General features: G+C 36.2%; 2 protein-coding genes across 2 annotated transcripts in view; both read left to right on the forward strand.

The window, feature by feature from the left end:
* The window catches only part of LOC121421781 (relaxin receptor 2-like), a 36,102-nt gene extending 27,125 nt beyond the window's left edge, over positions 1–8,977 (forward strand). Inside the window, exons 15-17 of the mRNA XM_041616581.1 lie at positions 208–279; positions 6,280–6,351; positions 7,729–8,977. Of these exons, the coding sequence (XP_041472515.1) occupies positions 208–279; positions 6,280–6,351; positions 7,729–8,896 (1,312 nt within the window). The 3' untranslated portion in view covers positions 8,897–8,977. The remainder of the gene's footprint in view (positions 1–207; positions 280–6,279; positions 6,352–7,728) is intronic.
* Positions 8,978–19,777: 10,800 nt separating this feature from the next.
* On the forward strand, positions 19,778–21,978 carry LOC121421187 (scavenger receptor cysteine-rich type 1 protein M130-like). The gene is made up of 3 exons (XM_041615849.1): positions 19,778–20,106; positions 21,052–21,363; positions 21,788–21,978. Exons 1-3 carry the CDS (start codon positions 20,004–20,006, stop codon positions 21,976–21,978), a joined length of 606 nt encoding a protein of 201 aa, XP_041471783.1. The 5' UTR covers positions 19,778–20,003.
* Positions 21,979–22,195: the final 217 nt, after the last annotated feature.

Here is a 22,195-nt window from a genome sequence, read left to right on the forward strand (position 1 = left end):
AACGCCGCTGCGAATAAAAGGGCATCTGCCCCCCTCCCCCTACCCCCTTTCAACTATTTTCTCAATTTAATTTAAGATATACTGACCTTGCATTACTCATTTTTTTTTTAAACAAATTTTTCAAATGTTCAAAGCTTTTTAACATTTCTTGTACGTGATATTACTTACTCTTTCCGATGTACGTTTCCTTTCTCTTTCGCCCCTCAGTCTCTTAACCAACAACCATATTCATGTCATCGAAGGTCATGCCTTTGACTCACTAACGAAACTCGAGTATCTGTGAGTATTATTGAGATATAAAATATTTTCATTGATACTGCACTCACTGTTCCAGCCCCCCCCCCCCCCCCCTCTTCCACCCTCCGCGTAGCGAAATTATTTTTCTTTCCGCAGTTCTGGACCGCAATATCGGAATAAGAGCACGCACTCGCGCAATTGGGGGTCCGGATTTGTGGTGGGAAAAAATAATTTCGCCTCCGGGTAGATGGGCAGTTGCGTTTCACAAGATGTTGGTATTCCGTTCGAATCCCCCCCCCCTTCCCCCATGAGTGCAGCTGTAATACAGCCGAATTTATTTCTTGGTAATTTTAGTTTGGATCTTTGCCATGGAGTGATCTAGATCTTTTAGTAATGTCCAGATTTATCAAGAAACAAGCGAGTATTCTAGTTGCTCTATATATGTGACCACGCACATATCTATTACATATCTATTCATCAATGTTGTAGTCAAGGCTCAAACCTCCAAGGCCAAGGCTTTAATACCCAAGGCTAAGGCTTCAATAACCAAGGCTGAGGACAAGGCATGGAAACCCAAGGCCAAGGCCAAGGTATTTTCAAACTTTCAATATATGTAACAATGAGACAACAATTCTTAGGCGGCAGACATGACGCACAAGACAAAGTGTATAAAAGGTTTTCATGATAGATTTAGACATATACTAGTAAAATAATGATAGTTATTTTTTTCTAGGCGATTTACATTAATGGTTATACTTGCTTATATAGCGCTTAATACTTACTTTGTCAGAAGTCTCTAAGCGCTCTACAATATATGCAGCACAATTACCCTGGCCTTAGCAGTGCAGCTGTTAAGCGCGCTGCGTTTCAAGGAATAAATTCCTGCCAGGTAGCCATTTCCCTCACCTGCGTTGAGTGCAGCACGTTGTGGATCAATTTCTTGCTGAAGGAAATTACGCCATGGCTGGGATTCGTACCCACGACCCTCTGTTTCACAGTCCGGAGACTAATCCACTGGGCCACAATGCTCCACAATGCAATGATTATTATTACCAAGGTGATGTGATCCTGGCATTTTTTTTTTTTGGGGGGGGGTCAAATCTAAAAAAATAGCATTTGGTGCAAACATATATTTTCAAATGAGATTAACAACTGAAGAAGTTGTGTGTTTTGTAGAATTTCAGTTCAGCAAAGCTTATTAGGTGATTTCTAATTAATAGGACAGATATTTTGACTTAGGCTTTACTTTTCTGCAAGAAAGCATAGCGAGCAAGCGGTTTTGAAAAAAAAACAAATCAATTCTGAAGTTGTAAAACTCGATTTATGGTCAATTAAGGCGCTAATCACTGTTAAAAGGGCAGACTTGCGAGATGTTGCCAGCACAAATCACAAGCTCAAACTTCTGGACATTTCGTGAAATAAGAAATGAAAATGAAATATTCCGAGCTGTAATTGTAATCATGAAAAAGATGTGCATCTTACTTAAGAATTAAGCGCAAGCTGAAATTTTTACTGACCAGAAAGGAAGCAGTTCTTGACTGCACTCATTGACTCATAAATATGATACTTATTTCACCACTAAACTTATGCGAGCGCAAAGTGCGAGCTCCAAAATTTGTGATATTGATGATTCCAACCGACATTCTAAGCATTTTTTTTTATGCGAGCGCAAAGTGCGAGCTCCAAAATTTGTGATATTGATGATTCCAACCGACATTCTAAGCATTTTTTTTGTGTGAATGGGAACAGAAAGAGAACCTTACTTAACAATAATTTATGCGAGCGCGATCCAAAATTTGGTGATTTTGGAACCTAAAATGTATCATGTTTTACTATAAAAAAGGTATTTCTTTCATATTTAATTTGGGAAAAAGGGTATTTTTGATTTTGGAAAACGGATATTTTTTTTCCTAAAGAGAATTTTTCGGGGGGGGGGGCAAGAGAGCACAAAGCGCAAGTTGAAATCTTCAAATGCTGACCTTTAAATGAGTCATTTTTAGGACTCTTGTCAGTTTTGTTTGTCTATTTCCTTGAAACTAGTGAAATGAAATTCACTGTCAAATCATATGATTGAAAATAAGTAGCTTTTTTATCATTTTGTTTTGTCAATCTGAGACACTAGACCCAAAACAAAATATATACAATTCAATTAGATGTACTGCCAATCAACATATTAACTGATTTTGCAGTATTTTCTGCCAAACCAGCCTCCCCCTTCTCTCCATCTCTCTTCCCATTCCTCTTTCTCGTCTGTTTAATAAATATCAGGAACACCCCCCCCCCCTTTAGAAAAAAAAGAGCGAGACAAGAAGTTCCACCACCAAAAATAAAAGTATAAAAGGAAATTGATATCATTTTCTGAACATATTGTCAAAATATATCACAAAATTAGCTTTTCTAATAGTATAAGGGTGACAAATTGTGCTCACTTCAATCGCTTTCAACTTTTTTGGGGGGCAGAATTTTTGCTCTAGATGCCATGCTTAGCCCCTAAAAACTTTGGCTCATCATGCCATTGACATAGCCCATTTTGAAATGACAAAATTGAAGATTGTGTTCAAGTTTACCCAATCTTTTCAGATAAACATTAAGACTTAAAACATTCTTGTTGGTCAAATAAAATAATACAATGAAAATCCTAATGGAATAGGAATCAACCTTGTTATCATCATTTAGAGTTAGCAATTTTTAAATTATTGTCGAAATTACAGTCAGATCTGTTACAATTATTCCTGTCATAAAATCACTATCTTTATCATAATCATTTTTATTGATATTGTCATTGTCATCATTAGTCATGATATTACCAATAAATAACGTTATTTTCGTCTCTTCTCTTTGTTATTTAATTATGTGATGATAATTCTTGATAATGGTGATAATCACAATTGATGGCTTTGGTAGTACATTTACTACTACAGCTGCTACTACTGCTGACTGTTAGTATTGACCATATGTGTCATTGGATATACAGAACAATTGAAACATTTATAATTACTTTTATAAAAGCAAATAAAAGTACAAAATACAAAATGCCTTGAAAATGCATTGAAATTTCAAGGCTCAAAATCCTCAAGGCCAAGGCCCTCTCAAGGCCAAGGCTTGAATGTTCAAGTCCAAGGCTTTGAAAAAGTAGGCCTTAAGGCGCCTTAAGGCCAAGGCCGAGCATCAAGGCACTACAACACTGCTATTCATATGCACCAAACATGAAATTAATGCATTAAGGAAATCAATTGTATTGGGAAAAAAATACCGACAGTATATTTGTTTAAGAATATATACAGTGCGTATCAAAAACAGACAGATTTGACAAATCTTTAAATTTTTTGTTTCAAATTATGATGTCTATATTTTAGTGTTAATATGTGCTCCAAAGTCTTATCTTTCAAATGCCATTAAAAAAATAGTTTCGTTCATGCTTTAGCGAACACGGTCATGATTTTGTCTGGGAATAAAAGGAGGTTTGCGCCAAAATGGCATAATGTGAAGAATATGATGATTTGACTTCTTGCAAATCAACAGACTCTTAACCTTTTCATTATCTTTGCCATAATTTTCGAATGATGCGGTCAAATTTCATTTTCAAATCTATTTATTTGTCCAAGTCTTCTGTTGTTTCTGTATGATGTGTTCTCGATAGCTTTGAATATTCCTTCTTCAGCAAAGAAACATTTTTCAACCGAAGTCTGGGAGAGCGTGTATTTCTTTTTCAAATCCTTTCATTGTGTGCTGAAAAGGTTTTGGTGCCTTTTGAACAGTGCCATAAAGATAGGCGGGAGCTCTGGAATTCCCCCCTCCCCCTTCAATAATAAAAGCATAACCAAGAAAAAAAAGGGGAAAGGAAATAAAAGGAAAGATAGAAAGTAAAATATGATATTATTTTCTGAAGATTATGTCAAAATCTATCAAAAACTATAATATTGTAATGAAAAGGGTGATATTTGCATGCTCGCTTCGGTTACTCACAACTGTTTAATACATTTTACCGGATCTGCCATATCTAGTTCCTTCAAAATTGACTTAATACACCATTGTCATTGAAAAACATGAATTCCTTTCTGTTTGTCCTGTCAACTTGGTCAAGGAATCAATTAAGCTTTTCATTAATACAGTGTTTATTTGATTATGCTAATGCAGCATGGTACTGCAGTCTTGGAAAGGTTGATCAAAAAAAGTTTAGAATTATTCAAAATAAGATTGTTAGATTTATTACTTGCTTACACCCAAGAACACATGTTGGGAAGAATGAAATCGAAAAAGCTGGCCTTCTTCGCATAGACTTGAGGTCGCAACAACTTATACTTCACCATGTTCATAAAATTTTCTATTCAAACGAATATCATTACATCTCAAAAAACTTTACACGGTCATCTAATATTCACGAGCATGAAACAAGAAATAGTCTGTTTAACTTTGTTGTACCTATGAGAAAAGGTCAAATTGGCAACACGTTTTATTATAATGGTATACATTTTTGGAATTCCCTCCCTAATCATGTTAAATCGGTTAAGACTTTTACACAATTTAAAAGAGTATTGAAACAACACTTAAAAATGTCCCCACTCTGTAATGTTAAATATTCTTTCTAATTTCATGTGTATCATGTAGTCTTATATATAACTATTTAGTTATGATTTATTTTAATAATCAACTTGTTTTACATTTTATCATCATCTTTTGTTGTTTGCGTGAAAGTTTGATGTCAAACTTATTTGTACTTTTTCATATCTTAGGTTTTACGATTCATGAATCTTGTATTAGTTACGATGCATTTAGCGCTATTTAAAAACTGATTATAGTATAATTTTCATATGTAACCTAGAAGTAATGATCGTTTACTCAACCTGTTTTACAATTATTTTAATCATATTTTGCGTAAATGGTTTTCATGGCAAACTTATTTGTTTTGTCTTTTCATATATTAAGTTTTACAATTCTTCGTGTAATTTCAGTGGTCTAGACTTAATTGATGTAGTTTGTAGATTTCTATAGGTGTTTTTCATATATATGTACATTGTTGTCAATTACTGATGTAAGGACCCCATTGGAAATAAGCCATCTCGGCTTTCATGGGCAATCCTGTCAAGGTATACACTACTGTTCATATTTTTCATGTACTTGTTCACAGTTACCTGACAAATAAAATCAATCAATCAATTACCCCTTGAAAATGGAATCGTAACTTTTAAAGATACCATTACATAGTTTGTTTCAAATAATAAAAGGATTTGAATAATTATAAGTTTTCCCAATTAATAAAGCAAATCTTCTCGCTTGGGTTGACAAAAAGTCTTCTTTTCTTATTTATGAAGAAAAATCCATGGTAAAAGAATAATGAAATGAAAAAAAAATAATGCAAGTACATAAATAAATTTGTAAATAAAATTTGACAGCATAATTTCAAATTATGGCACAGCTAATGAAAAGGTTAAAAGGAAGTCTGCTGATTAGCAAGAAGTCTGATCACCATATTACTCATATTCTGCCATTCTGTCGCAAGCCTCTTTTTGAACCCTCGACCAAAAACGTCCCATGTTCGCTCAAGCATGAATTTTTTTTTTTAAATTGCATTTCAAAGATAAGATTTCAGAGCATCTATCAATATAAAAAATAGACATCTTTATTTGAAACAAATTTGTTTCATAGACTTTTCAATACTGTCCCGTCTTTTTATACGCACTGTAGTACATACATACTGTATATAATATGCTGGCTTTCAATATTGCCGTTAGCTGAGGGCGCGGGTTTTTTGTCTAAATTAAGTTATTCCATTTTGTATTTTATAGGGCAAAATCATAATCATCTCCATTGTTTTGCTCTTTTGACGATGAATGTTTGCTTATTTATAGCCTCAAATCGAAAAAAAATACTAACAAATAATTTGTACGGCCACGGCTTGCGTCTATGATCTTCCAAGAGAACATTGTACACTCCGATTTTAAGATTAACCCCCGTGATTGAAAAACTAATTTTCACTGTGATATAAGCATCAGTATAATCATTCGAAAATGTGTTTTGTATTGACTTTATGTGTTACCATAGGTTCTTTCTTGGTACTGAATTGGGAGCTATAGACTCTGATGCACTCACTGGTCTCACATATTTGCAGAAAATGTAAGTAGACTTTGGTATTAATTCAAATATACTCAAAACCGAAGAAATAAGCACATATAAGACGTCGTGCGAGTGTTTTTGTAATCTCGTTTTGCCTCTGTAGAATGTCGCTAAATCAGATAATATTCCCTCAATCACCAATCCTTTTTAAAGACGATTGATGCAGTGGATTAGCAATTGGTTAACTAATGTGAGAGTATATCCATATATTTTGGGTTGGGAAAAGGTAGTATCTTGTCTTACTGTTTTATACTTTCGTGTACTTCAAACTGCCAATCCAATGTAGATTCCATTGGATTTTCATTAGGGCTTTGTGTTTATAAGAACATATAACCATAATTAGTTTATTTTTGTAAGTGTCCAACAGCTTCATTTATTTTTCTGAGTGTTCCTGTAAATTTGGTTTCCAAGACGGGAGCAAAGAAACCAAACCTACTGCGCAAAGTTAGACCAACAATAGCGTTCTATTGTAAAACAAAAATTAAAAAATCGTTTTAAATGTTCTGTTTTCTGTTTGTGGTAACTCCGGTAGGAACTCGGCAGGACACCATTTTTTGCTGGTAAACGCCAAGCTGGTATATAACCAATTACCTTGGAAACATTTTACGTCTAGGTTAATCAGCCATAGTGGCTGACATAATAGACGACAGACATCACTCTTGGGCCTTTTTATCAAAGAGGAGACAATGGCAGAGTTGGGATTCGAACTCACAACCTTGCGATTATGAGTCCATTGCTCAAACCACTGGACCACACGACCCGATGTTGTGGTAGCAATCCAAAGAAAACATGAAAACAAAATGTATCTCATCATTGAAACAAGTATAAAAAGGTAGGGGAAAACCACAAGACTAGAAGTAGACGTCAAAAATCAATGTCATAATGCCTACACGGTTTTTCAGTTCCAGAGGAAAATGAATAACTTTCTAAAAATGATACCGAGGGTCTCAGATTGTTAGCTATCTTTTTTTTTTTTTACAGCGCGAAGTACACATCAGCTAACCACACAGGAAAATGTGTACGTAATATAACCTGTAGCTATGTCTACGTGACCTGATGCAAACGTATACATTTTTTTAAGGAGACGTGTGTCAGTTTAATATGTGTATGTTTTTTTCAGAGAATGTTTAGGGTACCTGGTAAGGTTAAGGGAGAATAATAATATTTTTTAACTGCTATTTGTTAATTTCGTCTAATTTCATCTAAGAGTTTATATTGCCCGGTCGATAGCATTTGATATGTCCGATGTGAAATGTGCCATCATTTTACAAGGAATCACCGTTACAACTTTAAAAGTTGAAGGTTTAAGATCAAAGTGTTGGTGAAACCAGTTCATCTAACAATTTATTTATCTATGTATTGATTCTGTATCTATAGGTCGACCTCTGACAATCGCTTGTGTTGTCTTTTAGCCGATAATGCAACTTGTGCAAGGACATCCCAGACCAGTCCCTTGGACACCTGCAGCAGGTTATATCCAAACTTGGCCTTGAGGATTGCAGGATGGGTCATGGGTTTATTGGCCATAGGTGGCAACGGCGCCGTTCTCTTCATTCGGACTCGGGATAGAAAGAAACACAAAAATAAGGTCCAGAATACAATGATAAGCAGCTTAGCCATGGCTGATGTTTTGATGGGACTCTACATGATTATCATTACGTCTGCAGATCTGGAATATGGCAACAAGTTTTACCTCAGCGCCCCTCAATGGCGCAATTCCAACTTGTGTCGGTTTGCTGGATTTCTCGGGTTTCTATCCAGCGAGGCATCGGTTCTGACCCTGACTTTGATATCCATTGATAGGTTGATATGCATTATGTTTCCTTTCAAGCCGGAGTTTAAGATTCGCCACAAGGGGTCTTTGATTCTCGTTGGTGCAGCCTGGTCGTTCACTGTATTGTTAAGTCTTGCCCTGGTCATTGTTACATCATACAGACCTGACGTGTATGGACTTTCTGACGTATGCCTTGGTCTACCACTTCATGTTGAGGCGAAAGACACTGGAGTCTTGGAAATCAGTGGAGAATTCTTCTTTGAGTATCAGGTCAATTACAAAATCGTCGAGAGTCGGTCCAGGCCTCCATGGTTGTTCTCCATCATAATTTTCATTGGGTTCAATCTTGTTTCTTTCACTTTCATCTTAATCTGCTATATCATGATCTTCATCAAATCTACAAGTGCTTCAAAGAAAGTCCGCAACAGCAAATCCATCAAGCAAGAAACAAGACTAGCTGTTAGGATGGCGATGATCGTTGCTACTGACCTCGCTTGTTGGATGCCAGTGATCATCATGGGAATCCTTTCTCAGACCGGTGCAGTCACCCTCGATCCTTCTCTCTATGCTTGGACAGTGATTCTCATCGTCCCTATCAATTCATCAATTAATCCGTTCCTATATACATTCATCGTTTATATAGATGGCATGAAGGCGAAAAGGAAGACAACTGATAAAGACAAGAAAATCAACTTAAAAGATGTGAAAAACGAGCGCGGTGGGAAACAGTCTTCTTCCATCACTAGCACTACCAAAGTATCTGAAACATAGTTTTGTAATAGCTGATTTCTTTTCCCAAACCGAACCAATCCCAGCTGAGTCATTTTAAAACTGATGTCAAATACATTGGTGCGAGGAATTAAAAACCGCCTTGAATCTTATTTTCTTTTGCAGGATTTTCTGCATTTATTAGAATTATATGCAAAACAAATTTTCAATGCGTGCCACATAATCATAATATGACATAAATCGCATTACCTTGTGACAATCTTCTTGACTGGAGAAAGACATAAACACAATATAGAAAAAATGTACATGTTCAGGCAAACTATGTATTAAATATATGCTTGAAGCATAGCAGTTAAATGAACTGGTATTGTATCGTCAACCTATTTTCCTATCTAAAAAAAATATAAAAAAGTATTATCGTCTAAAACGATATATCTGAGAATTACAATTCGAAATATGTGTACAAACCTTACCTTTTTGTATTATCACCTGGTAATAATTACGATTATTATGTTTCATGTATTATTCATGTATACTAATATTGTGTGCTTTTTTTCTTTCAATAGCATTTATTTAATCATCTGTTTCTACATTTCACATGTACATCAATATACATTAAACATAATTATTATTATTATTTATTCGGCATTTCAGACAAGACCATCGAAAGATGACATTACAAAGTATGACAAAATTTTAAAAAGGACTCCCCCGCTGCAGTCCTGGAGTTGCCTGGAAGAAAAAAAAAATGAAATTCCTGTAACCCACAAGTCATTTCTTCCAACTCCAGGTAAGGCAGCGAGGGATATCTCTTACAAACATATAATTCAATAGAAAAAAAATAGATAAATAGCAAGTTCTATGTTCATTGTCAATGATCTGCAAAATAAATATGAATATCCATCCATATGTCACTGATGTATATGTCAATAATATAGCAGATGAAAATAAATAGCGGATAATTGAACCGGTATTATATGAAAGTTGAGTTTGAGGGAAAAGAATCCAATGCGAGTCAAACGGCAAGTTTAAAGTATGTGATATGCAAAACAAAAATGAGGAAATGTTTATATTCAATCTAATTCAAATTATATATCATACAAAATGAATGAATAAAATTATGAATCAGCATAAGTTATGTTTTAAACATGGTTTTGTCAGATGTCTGTGCATATTTATTCAAATTGAGATTTTAGCTGATTAAGAAAAGAGGGTAGTGAGACAAGGACAGCTGCATCCCTGATTGAGTATGGTAAATTATTCCAAATTCTTGGGAATCTACGGGTAGGGGACATGAATAAGACCTGGGTTCTTGATGGGAGATGAACAAACGTGAGGTGGTCAGGGTGCCTACTGTTGACTTTCAGATTTTCTGACAGTGATTCACATCTGATTGTTCCAGACAAACACTTCATGACATAAGCACATAGAGCATAGTCCCTTCGGGAACGTAGAGATGTCCAATGTAGACGAGAGAGACGTTCCTCGTACGGCATCTCACATCTCCGTTGATGAAGCGCAACTCTTGTAGCAGTTCGCTGTATCTGTTCGAGTTTGTGTTCCTGGGCAGCAGTATGCGGATGCCAGGCGGGAATTCCATACTCCAAAATTGGGAGTACCAACGATCGATACAAGAAAAATATTGCTTGGGTCGAAGCCCCACGTGCAATGGTGCGAATAAACCCAAGAGGTCGATTGGCACGAGATACGATTGAATCAACTGATCAATGTGTAGACTCCATCGGAGATTTGATGATATGGTTACCCCAAGATACTTGTAAGAGGATGTCTCTGCCAATGGAACATCATTGAGAGTGTAGTCTGGATATTCATCATGTTTCCTCTTCCGAGCAATGTGCATCACTTTGGTTTTTAATAATACATTCGGAAGACGATACAGAGATTTACCAGTACAGTTTTTGTTCATTTCTAGTCTCCTACGCAATTCTGATTTAAATAAAAACGTTAGATTTGATGGTCTATTGTCTACTTTCCTGTAATTACGTAGCAAAATTGATTTATACACAGTCCAAAAAGCTATATTAATTATATCATCTAGCTCTTTGTGTTCGTTATTTTTTTATCAAAAGATCGACATCGATAACAACGTGTTTATTGAAGGCTTTTTTAATCGACCAAATTGTTCTAGTAAGGAGGTCACATAGCATGGAGCTAAGCCAGGAAAATGCTGCAAAACTCACCCATGTCGTTGTCACATTGCAAGTGGACTGTTGTAATTCATTACGTCCTGGGGAGCGTTTCATCAATATTTTCATCCGACAAGTCGTCAGATCTGACATCTTTCCATGATTTTGATTGGCTGAGAGGCACTGTTCCTATGGTAACTGGCGGATAAAATGGGACTTGTCGGATGAAACGTCCGACAAGTCCTTTCGTGAAACGCTCCCCCGGTCTACCACATTCTTCGGCATGGAAGCGCCCGTGGTAAAGCGGTTCTGACTCTCGCCTTGTAAGATCGAAATATTTTTTTGTCAGCGATAAAACTAGAGGGGGTATCCATGTGAAAAATTAGTAACCAACACAGAAAATTGATTATGGGTAAATTATAGGGGAAAATGTTGTGTGTCGTACGGGACGCAGAAATGTCCCGTACGAACCGCAACATTTTAAGCTCTAATTCACCTATGGACGACATTTTTTTTGTTGGTTGTCAGTTTATTGCATGTATGCCAAGTAGTACTTTTATATTACCACAAAGCAACTCGAAGTTCTTGGACAGCAGGTTGATGAATGTTGTGAAAATGGCTGATTTTCCTAACATGGAATCGTCCATTATTATTATTAGTATCAGTATTAGTATTGATGTACTGAGTTTCTTGATAGATAGATAACTGATATACATGTACCAACCGAAATAAACGTATCTTAATATATTTTAATGAGGCTCTATTAAGAATGATATGTCATCGGCTTTTTTCTGGGATTCGATTTCGGACAATTTCGTTCAATAAAACAAACGTTATAACTCACCTATTACTGGCACGTTTCCCTCATTTTCCTTCTAAATTTTAATGATGATGTTATTCATTTTAACAATCGAGTGTGCTATTTGACTGTTAAGTGGTAAATTGTTTTAATGATTACATGATCAAATGTTTGATTGATGATGTTATTGTTTTTGAATAGATGATGAGCTATGCACTATCGATGGAATATTATTGAACATTTCCCCTCTAATTTACTTTCTACAATTCTATACAATGCTAAGAGAAAATCAAATTCTCTCCTGGATGTGGCACCGCTTTGATTGTCACAAATCAATTTTTATTCAGATATTCTTTCCTCTGTCAGATCTTTGTAAGTTTCCGCCCAAACGGAATTACCCTAAAGGCCTGGTCACACCGCCCGAGCTTTGTTGGAGCGGTCGTGGAGCGGAGAGAAAAGAATCATCACCGCTCGCTACCGTTCACCATTTTCGACTTCGATTTTTTTGTTTTCGATTTTTCCCCAATTTTTTGAGCGAAATTCGACCCTCTCTCCCTACCGTTCCACGACCGCTCCAACAACGCTCGGGCGGTGTGACCAGGCCTTTAGTCACGAAAGGAAGCTATTGGTACCGATAAAATGACCGGTGAAACAATTGCGGTGTATCCGCAATACCTCAGTCACATTTGCTTTACAACGCACAGACGGCCGGGGCGAAACAAAAGTGCGTCAAAAGTCATTTTGGGCAATTTCAGATTTTAATTTTTTTGTCATGCCCAGATGAAAGACAACACTTTGAAGAATACTTCATAAAAGATATTTCAGTCAAGAATCTGCACAAAGGCTGTTAATTTCCTACCTCAAATTGTAAAATGTGACATTTTGCGAAATGCCGCGTACATGTATATGACAACTTCGTTGGAAAACATGCCATTTCACATGAAGTTTTTCATGTAGAAAGCTGAAATGGCAACCACATAATTTGAATATATTCTGTTATCGTGTTGAAGGGTTCAAAGTAGATAAAAAGACACATTTCATGAGGTCTATAGGATAATTATTCTTCGAAATAGGCTGATATTCCATGTTTTTTACATTTACATTAGAAACGTTTAAATTTCCGTTTAAATTCTATCATCAACATTTTGCCAGATGTCTAAGCTTTAAGTTAATACCATATTTAGCTGCCCGTTTTTGCCCGTTTTCATGTTAGAGCCGATTTTACCTGATACAATACCCCAAAACCTGTTAAGAAACGATCTTTTTTCTACCGCGCAGTCATCGCAGTGCACCGCGTCGGGTGTACATTGCCGTTCATTTCTGCACGGCGAGGACGATTCCTCTTCCCTTCCATGAAAATTACATGAATTCCGGGTATAATCAAAACAAAATTAAGGTTTATAACGCATATAAGGGATACCCACCCCTCTTCCGGAGATAAAGATTACTTGTAGAATCATTTCAGCAAAAAAAACCCCTCCTCATCGTCGTAAAACCTTCGTGGTGTTATAACTCTGTGTTTTACCCAAGAATGCAACGCGTGATAACGCACGGTTAATATTTCTTTTCAGATTTTTAAGAATTTCAAAAAATCTAATGATAATTTTGATGCCACAAAATTATTTTCAGGATCTCATACACACTTTTAGGCATGTGAGAAGCACAAACCATCATTCACTCTGGTCAATCTTAAAGTAACACATAATACAAAGTTTTTATACTGCACATCGTTCACAGATAGGTCTTAAGTTGCAAATCAAAATTTGGTATCAAAGTGACATCATATTGGCTTTAACTTATGTTCAGTCGATTCTACGCCCAATATTACCCTTAATCAACTTGTTAAAATAAAAAATATATATAACAAGGAATAGTATTTTGGCGCACTTTCAACTCATCCTGGCCCACTGTGCGGCGGCCGTACGGCGAGTCGAAATTAAATTATTTTGAAGCGAACAAATAAAATAATAAGACTAATAAGACCTTGGTCACATTTGCTACGGCTGCCGTAGATTTTAAAATTTCTACGGCAGGTAGTAATTCTACGGTCGCCTCAGAATTTCCACGGCCACTTACTCTAGCGATCACTTATGTTACGGTCGCCGAACGGCGTATTTTTTAATTTATGGAGAAAAAAATTTGCGGCTGACGTATGTCCTTGAAATCATGACGTACGATCGCCCTAGGGCGACCCTGCGCTGACCGTAGGTTTTTGACAAATACTACGGCAGACGCGAGGTAGCCGTAAGGCGCCCTCACGGCGGCCGCAGGTAAACTATACATTGAGTATACCATGAATTGTTTGTCACGCTCATCCTGATGTTTTACATTAGACATTTCGTTTCAGAAAGTATTCAAAGTTTCGCACCATGCCCAATTACATATTCTGGGCAGGAGGGAGGGGTGGGCTTTCGGGGTCCGGGCCCTTGGGTAGGCAAAAAGGGGGCGCCAAAAGGAGGGAGGGAAGAAAGGGTAAGAAAATGGAGATAAATAAGGAGGGGGAAAGAAGCGGAAGAGAATAGGAAAAAAAGAGAGAAGGAAACAAGAAGAAGGGAAAAGGAGAGAAGAGAATAGGAGAAAGGGGGGGGGGGGTAATAAAAGTGCGGAATCATCAAATTGATGTTCATCCTAGGAAGGAGGGGGGTGCCAAATTAATTTTTTACACCGATCTGAATATCATACGATCAGTAATGTTCGACCAAGAAAGGGGGAGGTAAATTCGATCTTTCGGGTGATTCGCGCTCGCATTGAATAAACTTTAAGTGCCCATCCTGTTCATTATTACAAATAATGCTTGGAATTTCCAAACTTTGTTCATTTTGGAATATAAACAATTTTCAGCTCGCCCTGACAGATAAATATTCATCCTGCTCATGCTTACAAAACTTATAAGAATATTGTATTTTCAGGTCTATACACAAGCTATCGAAATTCGCGTTCGCATTATTCATTTTGACTTATAAAATAAATCTCACTTAACCATGTTAACTTGTTTGTATGAATAAAGTTAAGATGTTAATAAACGCGTTAGTCTTAAGTAAGAACTACACCCTAGGAAACAACAAAAACCAGCATTTTACTCCCCATGATAATAATAATAGTAATACCAATAATAATAATAATGATAATAAGGTCATATTCTACCCAAGTTAGCCGCTGGTGAAAGGGCAATATCTGTGCTCCCTGGTCATGTTTGTTCTTAAAAAAGTGGTATTACATCATATTCATGGATAGTTTGCTTTTTATAAAGTCATCAGTATAAGAAAGTGGTCAGCAGTTGCTCTTTCTCATGTGATTATGAAAGAAGATAATTCAACATACATTTAAGGCACCTGTTTGCCTGACGAGGAGGGGTCGCCATCTTTTTTCGAAAAGTACACTTAAAAGTACATTTAATATAATTGTTTATTTCACACCTTGCTTTCCATACTTCTCTTCCCTATCATTTCTATGCCTCTGACACACACCTGTTTCTCTCATTCCTTAGTTTCTTCATCACATCATTCCATTATAGTCCAGGATAGAAGAGGCATAACCTTGTTTTTTATATATACAATATTTTTTGATGGTTTCGTGTCAATTCGAGGGTGCTGATTACGAATCTGAACGATGCCACTCGTGTAACCTTGAGCATTTTCCGCAAATTGGCAAAATCCAATATGGCCGCCAAAATATGCAAATTACCCATGAAAATCATAAAATTGTCCGCACACTGGCTGTGAAATACATGAAATTGTGAGGCAGGAGTGAAATACAATCTTACAAAATATTTTTTGACAAAAAAATTATTGTCCTGATATTCAAAATGGCAGCCATATGCCATTGTATACACTATCATGTACAATATGAATAGGGAAAACTAATTTTCACAGAAATGAGCACTAAACTGCAAAAAATCGCGATGTATGAACGAAGTAATATATGCAAATCACCATTACTAACGAGATATATCATTGTAATGCCATATATGGGAAAATTGCAGTATTTTGATATCTATAATAGCCGCCACTGGCCCAAACAGTATTGCTTACAATGGCAATGGGGGCCAAAAAAATCTCAAGAGTGATCACTAAAATGCTTATTATGAAGATTAAACAGTTGGAATACTGACTATAAACATAATTATTAGCGAAATATATTGTTAATATGCCATGTATGTGGTGAATGTTGTATTCTGATATTCAAAATGGCTGCCAAAGGCCCTAAAAGTATTATACACAATGAGAAATGGGAGAAAAGAAATCACAAGAGTAAGCGCTAAAATGCATATATATGTGATAAATTAATTGGATACTGTCTAAAAACGTATTTTCCAACGAAATATGTCATTCAGGTTTCAAGTTTGTGTTAAATACTGTATTTCGACTTTCAAAATGGCCGCCATCGACATTAACCGTATCATGTACAATGCAAAGTGGGAAACTAATATTCACAGGAGCGAGCACCATAAATGCACGTAATAGTGATCTATGAGTAAAATATTGTCTGAAAGCATCATTTCTATTAAGATATATCATTTTATTCTGCCAGTTAGGTGATAAATACGGTTATTTTTAAGTCAAAATGGCCGCTACAGTCCCTTACGATATTATACACAATATGAATGGGAACCCAAATCATTTGAACAGAATTTGGCTTTGCTTGGTCAAATGGTGATGTATGAGTGGAATGTTGTCTGAAAACATGATTTATAACAAAATATATCATATCTTATGTAATTTAGGTGATAAATACTGTATTTCAACATTCAAAATGGCTGCCATATGCTCTTTTTGTGAACATCATTATTTTGTCTCCACCCAAATTGTATATTATACGATAAGTGCCTATGGTGGCCATTTTCTATTTGAAAATGCAGCATTTATCACCTTAATTACACAACATTATGATATATCTTGTTAGAAACCATGGTTTCAGACAATAATTCACCTTTACATCACAATTCACAATTATATGCGATATTTAGAGTCAAGCAAAGCCAAATTCTGTCAAAATTATATGTCCCATGTTACAATGTACACAATACTTTTAGGACCTATGGCAGCCATTTTGAATTTCAAAGTACATCATTTATTACCTCCACCATGTCCACGACCCATATGTGATGTATTTAGTTAGAAATAATGTTTAAGACAATATCTTTACCCGTACATCACAGTTATATGCATTTTATGATCTTGTGAAAATTAGTTTCCCTTTTCGCATGTTACATAATTTAGTTAGGGCTTGTAGAGATTAATTTGAATGTCAAAATACAGTATTTTTAACATCTATATGAAAGAAGAAATGCGATGATTAAAAAAAAATGTTTTCAAACGTTTTACTCATACAACAGGATTATATGGATGTCATAGTCAAGCAAATCAAAATTCTTACAAATTATATGTCCCAATTCAAATTGTAGATAATACTGTTAGGGCATATAGGGGCCATTTTGAATTTCATAATACAGTATTTATCTCATGCATGACAAAAGAAATGATATGTTTTGCTGTAAAACATGTTGTCAGACAATATTTTACTCATAGATCACAATTACATGCATTTTACGTTTCTTACTCGTGTGAAAATTAGCCTTTATTCGCATTGTACATGATGAATATAGGGGCTATGGCGGCCATTTTGAATTTCAAAATACAGCATTTACCACATAAATGGCATATTTACAATTATGTTTAAGTCATCATTCTACTCGTTTATCTTAATAATATGCATTTTAATGGTCAATCTTCTCATTTTTTCGGCCCCGGCCATTGCCATTGTACGCAATACTGTTTGGGCCAGTGGCGGCTATTTTAGATATCGAAATACAGCAATGTTCCCATATTTGACACAATGAATAATATATCTCATGATGATTTGCATGTATTACTTCGTTCGTACATCGCGATTTTTGCAGTTTAGTGCTCATTTTTGTGAAAATTAGTTTTCCCTATTCATATTGTACATGATAGTGTATACAATGGCCTATGGCGGCCATTTTGAATATCAGGAAGATAAATATTTTGTCCAAAATTATTTTTAAGATTGTATTTCACTCCTGCCACACAATTTCATGCATTTCACAGCCAATGTGCGGACAATTTTATGAGTTTCATGGGTAATTTGCATATTTTGGCGGCCATATTGGATTTTGCCAATTTGCGGAAAATGCTCAAGGTTACACGAGTGGCATCATTCAGATTCGTAATCAGCACCCTTGAATTGACAAGAAACCATCAAAAAATATTGTATATATAAAAAACAAGGTTTGGTCAATTTTCTATGGGGCCTATCCTGGACTATTAGAATTCCAACTCCATACAGCTTCACATGTTTCTATTGTTATTTTCTCATTTTCATTTTCAGAACGTTCTTCTTCATATCATCTTACCTCATCCTCATAGGTTCACCTTTCACCCTTGGTTCTTCCACTTTTCTGGGTTCTTCCATTCTCCGTTTCTCTATTGGCTGAATTTATCATGTGACATTATTTTTTGAATATAATTTGAATGTATTATGTGTGAAGACAATACCTAGTGAGGTCTGCATTGCAGACCAATAAATCAGAGCACTACTAGACTTCATTTTGGTCAACATCTCTATTTTTGAGTTAAGTTCAATATGAGTTTGCTTGTTTCTGATTTGTGAGGTAGACCTGTTAGAACACTCGGTCACACTACAATATGGGCCAAAATTATAGATCGGGACCCCGAGGTGCAAAATTCTAAATACGCGCCTGGTGGCTTGTGACATGCGTACCAATTTCCCAATTACTGCAGAGATTATGGCGGAATTGGCGCTTCTTTCAACGTTTATACCTCATCCAGCATTGAACTCGGTTCGTGCCGGCGTCAGTCCGGCTTTTAGAGGGATGGTCCGGGTTGAAAATTCACTTAGGAAAATGCAGAAGATTTCATCAAAATCGGATAACCAATAATGAAGTTATTGAAGTTTAAAGTTCAGCAATATTTTGTGAAAACAGTCGTCATGAATATTCATTTGGTGGGCTGATGATGTCACATCCCCACATTCCGTTCTGTTATGTTATTACATAATTTTTTTTTCATTATTTCATACTTGTGTGAAAAATATGTCTCCCTTATAATGAAATATATTGCAGCAATAAATATATAACGTACGAAATCAGTTGTAAATCCAATTTTTCTACTTCTTGGAGGAAAAAAGATTGAATAAACCTAATTTCATATGATAAAATACAAAATAACAAGTGGGGATGTGACAGCAGCAGCATACTTATTGAATATTCATGAATATTCACAAAATATTGCTAAACTTTAAAATTCAATAACTTGGTTATTTGTTATCCGATTTTGATGGAACTTTCCTCAGTGAATTCTACTCTGTTTACTTCACTATAAATACTTTCAGCCCGGATCATCCCTTTAAGAAAAAAAAATGATACACATAGTCGAGCCGCCTCCGACACCTGCATCAGTTTACTATTGAGGCATGCGTATTATCACCTGTTGTCTATCATCAACTGTTGTCTATTCTATTTCCTAACTTTGGAACTTTAAGTATGTCTAACAAAAGCAAATCCAAACACTGACATAGCAACGAATCTGGTTCATTACGTAACAAATTGAGAGTGTTTTTGTTATATTCTTTCTTCCTAGGAAGACAGTTATTGCAGCATTTCTTTACAGCGATCTAAAGTCGAATTCATCTTTGCATACATTACTTTCAGTAGACATGTGCTCCGTAACACAAAACTTTGCCATGAATAGCAAATATGAAAGAACGTTTCTGATTGGTTACTGGTCAGTATTTTGAGCCTAATGCGCGTGTAGCAATGATCTTGATTGGTCAGTTCATTTAGCGATTGATCGCTGATCTTTGAGTTACGCTCCCCTGATTGTTATTTGCATTACAATATTAACATTTCGGCCAGAGCCTTGACTATGAATGGCTTTCTAGCATCGTCTTTGTAGTTTCTTGATTGAAATGAGATTTGGATTATCGCTAACTACCCGCAAAAGCATTTGACGTTCCGCATTTTTTCGTTGACCACCTTGATGATTATTTGTAATTAATACCCGTCTGATTTGCTCCAGTGATTGACATCTAAAAGGGTTATTCAAAGTCTCTAAGTTCTTAGAAGCGGGCTCGATGTGTTAATTGCTCCCTTGTTTCGAACTGTGTCGGCTGCCGAGGTAAATGCTACTTTTTTTAAGAGGACAAGAAGAGCAGCACGCTTGGTATGGTCCATATAATCGTACACCGAATGGGTGGCATGGCCGACGTTCTGTATCGACTCATCACCATATGGGTCTTCACAAGAATAGCATTCTGCCAAGAATCAAGTAGGTTCATCAAACATTTACACTTTATTTATAAAGCAATGGGGAAATATAAGCGTATATAGCTAGTTTGATGCGATTTCGCATATACAAAATAAATGTTTGCATAGTATTAATTAATGTGTAATGCTTTGCTTTTGTTAAATTGTTTTGGCTTAATAATTTAATCCTTTATTAGTAACTGCTATCCTCTAGGTTGGCATTCTTGTAATTTATTTGCTTTGTGTAATGTTTATATTAATTTCTTAAACTGTACAGCGCGTTGTATTAACTTCACTCGCATGTTTTGAATGGGTTTAAGGTACAAGGCCTAAACAGAGCTTAATTCGATGACCATATCGGTGTTGAAAACTCGTTCACGTTCGTACAATGTTGAAAATAATGGAAACATTATAGTGTTGATTTGTAGAGCGTACACAACGTGAAAAGACGTTGATAAGGGTAGAATCAGGTAAATGATACTCAAAAAATTATTTGAGGCATTTATTGAGGCAGATATGTTTGTGAATATACCCTCCAGTCAAATGAGTGTCGATTTGTGTTGTGTATCTACTGTTCAAGGGGGGGGGGTATCTATTTTTTCATCCCCCACTTGAACAATATGACGGCACGTATTAACACCAGTGCTCCAGTCACAAAAAATGGCAAGAATCCTCGGCAAAAATCAGATTTCAAGAGAAAATTAGTCAAACCAATCATCAAAGCGCAATCGATTATTATGCACATTCCTCATGTTCATGTAGTAACTGCGTTACATAAATTGATATCATTTAAAGTGTGCATTTGATAAACAATTATCTTAGGCTTACTCGGTATAAGCCAGATATGTTTTTGCATAAACTTGAACACGACATTATCATTGATGATATATTTTGCATCGAGGCTCTCCACTACTTTCGTATGTTATCGTGATAATTGTTTTATACTTCTGTCACAAATATTTCCAAGATGTTAGACTACAGAATGGACTTACCCCAAGAGAGGGCAGAGTGGAGGTTCGCATCAATGGAACTTGGGGTACACTCTGCGACAGCAGCTTTGGCATCAACGACGCCCATGTGGTTTGTCGTAGCCTGGGCTTCACTGGTGCACTTGGTACCACGTCACTTTCGGAGTTTGGACCGAGTACTTTAACAATCCACCCGATCGATCTTCGGTGCAACGGGAAAGAAACCACTCTTTCAGAATGTCCAAAAAGTAATCTAGATCACCTGCCAGAAGGATGCGGCTCGTATAATGAGGCCGGCGTAAGATGCTCAGGTAGGCAAAAACTACATATGAAAATGAAAACACTTTATATGGTCGTTGATATCGATGACTATTGTTATGATAGTGATGAAATTATTCTCATAGAAATAATGAAGCAAATAAATTACTATTTGTAAAGGTGACAAGATAAAACCTCATTCTGAGGCGATTTGGAAGTATGTATCTTTTCAAATCTTAGGTGGAAAGTTAGCCAGGACAAAGACTCACACATTCTCATTGGTATAAAAGCGCTGTACAGAATGGATTTGGCGTATCAGATATCATTATCCATTATAATCGACCTTTTTTTGTTGATAGCCACTTTGTCAAGTCAAATTGAAGTTGTATCTGGGTTGAGTATAGTTTAAAAAAATGGAAAAAAGGGGGATCTGTTGTGACACTTTTTATTTTAACCCGATCATCCTTCTGACCCTAGACTGCCGGGATGTAAATCCTAGATGTGAAGAATGGGCCAGCCAGGGGGCTTGTGAATCTTACCCGGGAGAGATCTTACATGTCTGCCAGAGCAGTTGTGACCAGTGCACCCTGCTTAGCATAAATGGTGAGTATGATATTCTCAAGACTCATCGAAGTATTAATAGACATGTGAACAAAATGCCGCAGTAGTCTGCACACTGGTTTTCGACGTGATCTCATTGGGATGGGAATATTTGAGAAGGTAAATTGCCAATTCGTCTAATGCCAACCCGTCCACTCGCCCCATAGTCTACTTTCATTTAGTCTGATGCCATCACCCTTTCGACTAACAACCATTTGGTCCATTAACCATTTTATCAAATCCTCACCTCGTTTTGTCACCATTTCGTCTATGACTATGACTACA

This window comes from Lytechinus variegatus, chromosome 9 (genome assembly GCF_018143015.1).
Source record: "Lytechinus variegatus isolate NC3 chromosome 9, Lvar_3.0, whole genome shotgun sequence".
Classification (NCBI taxonomy): Eukaryota; Metazoa; Echinodermata; class Echinoidea; order Temnopleuroida; family Toxopneustidae; genus Lytechinus; species Lytechinus variegatus.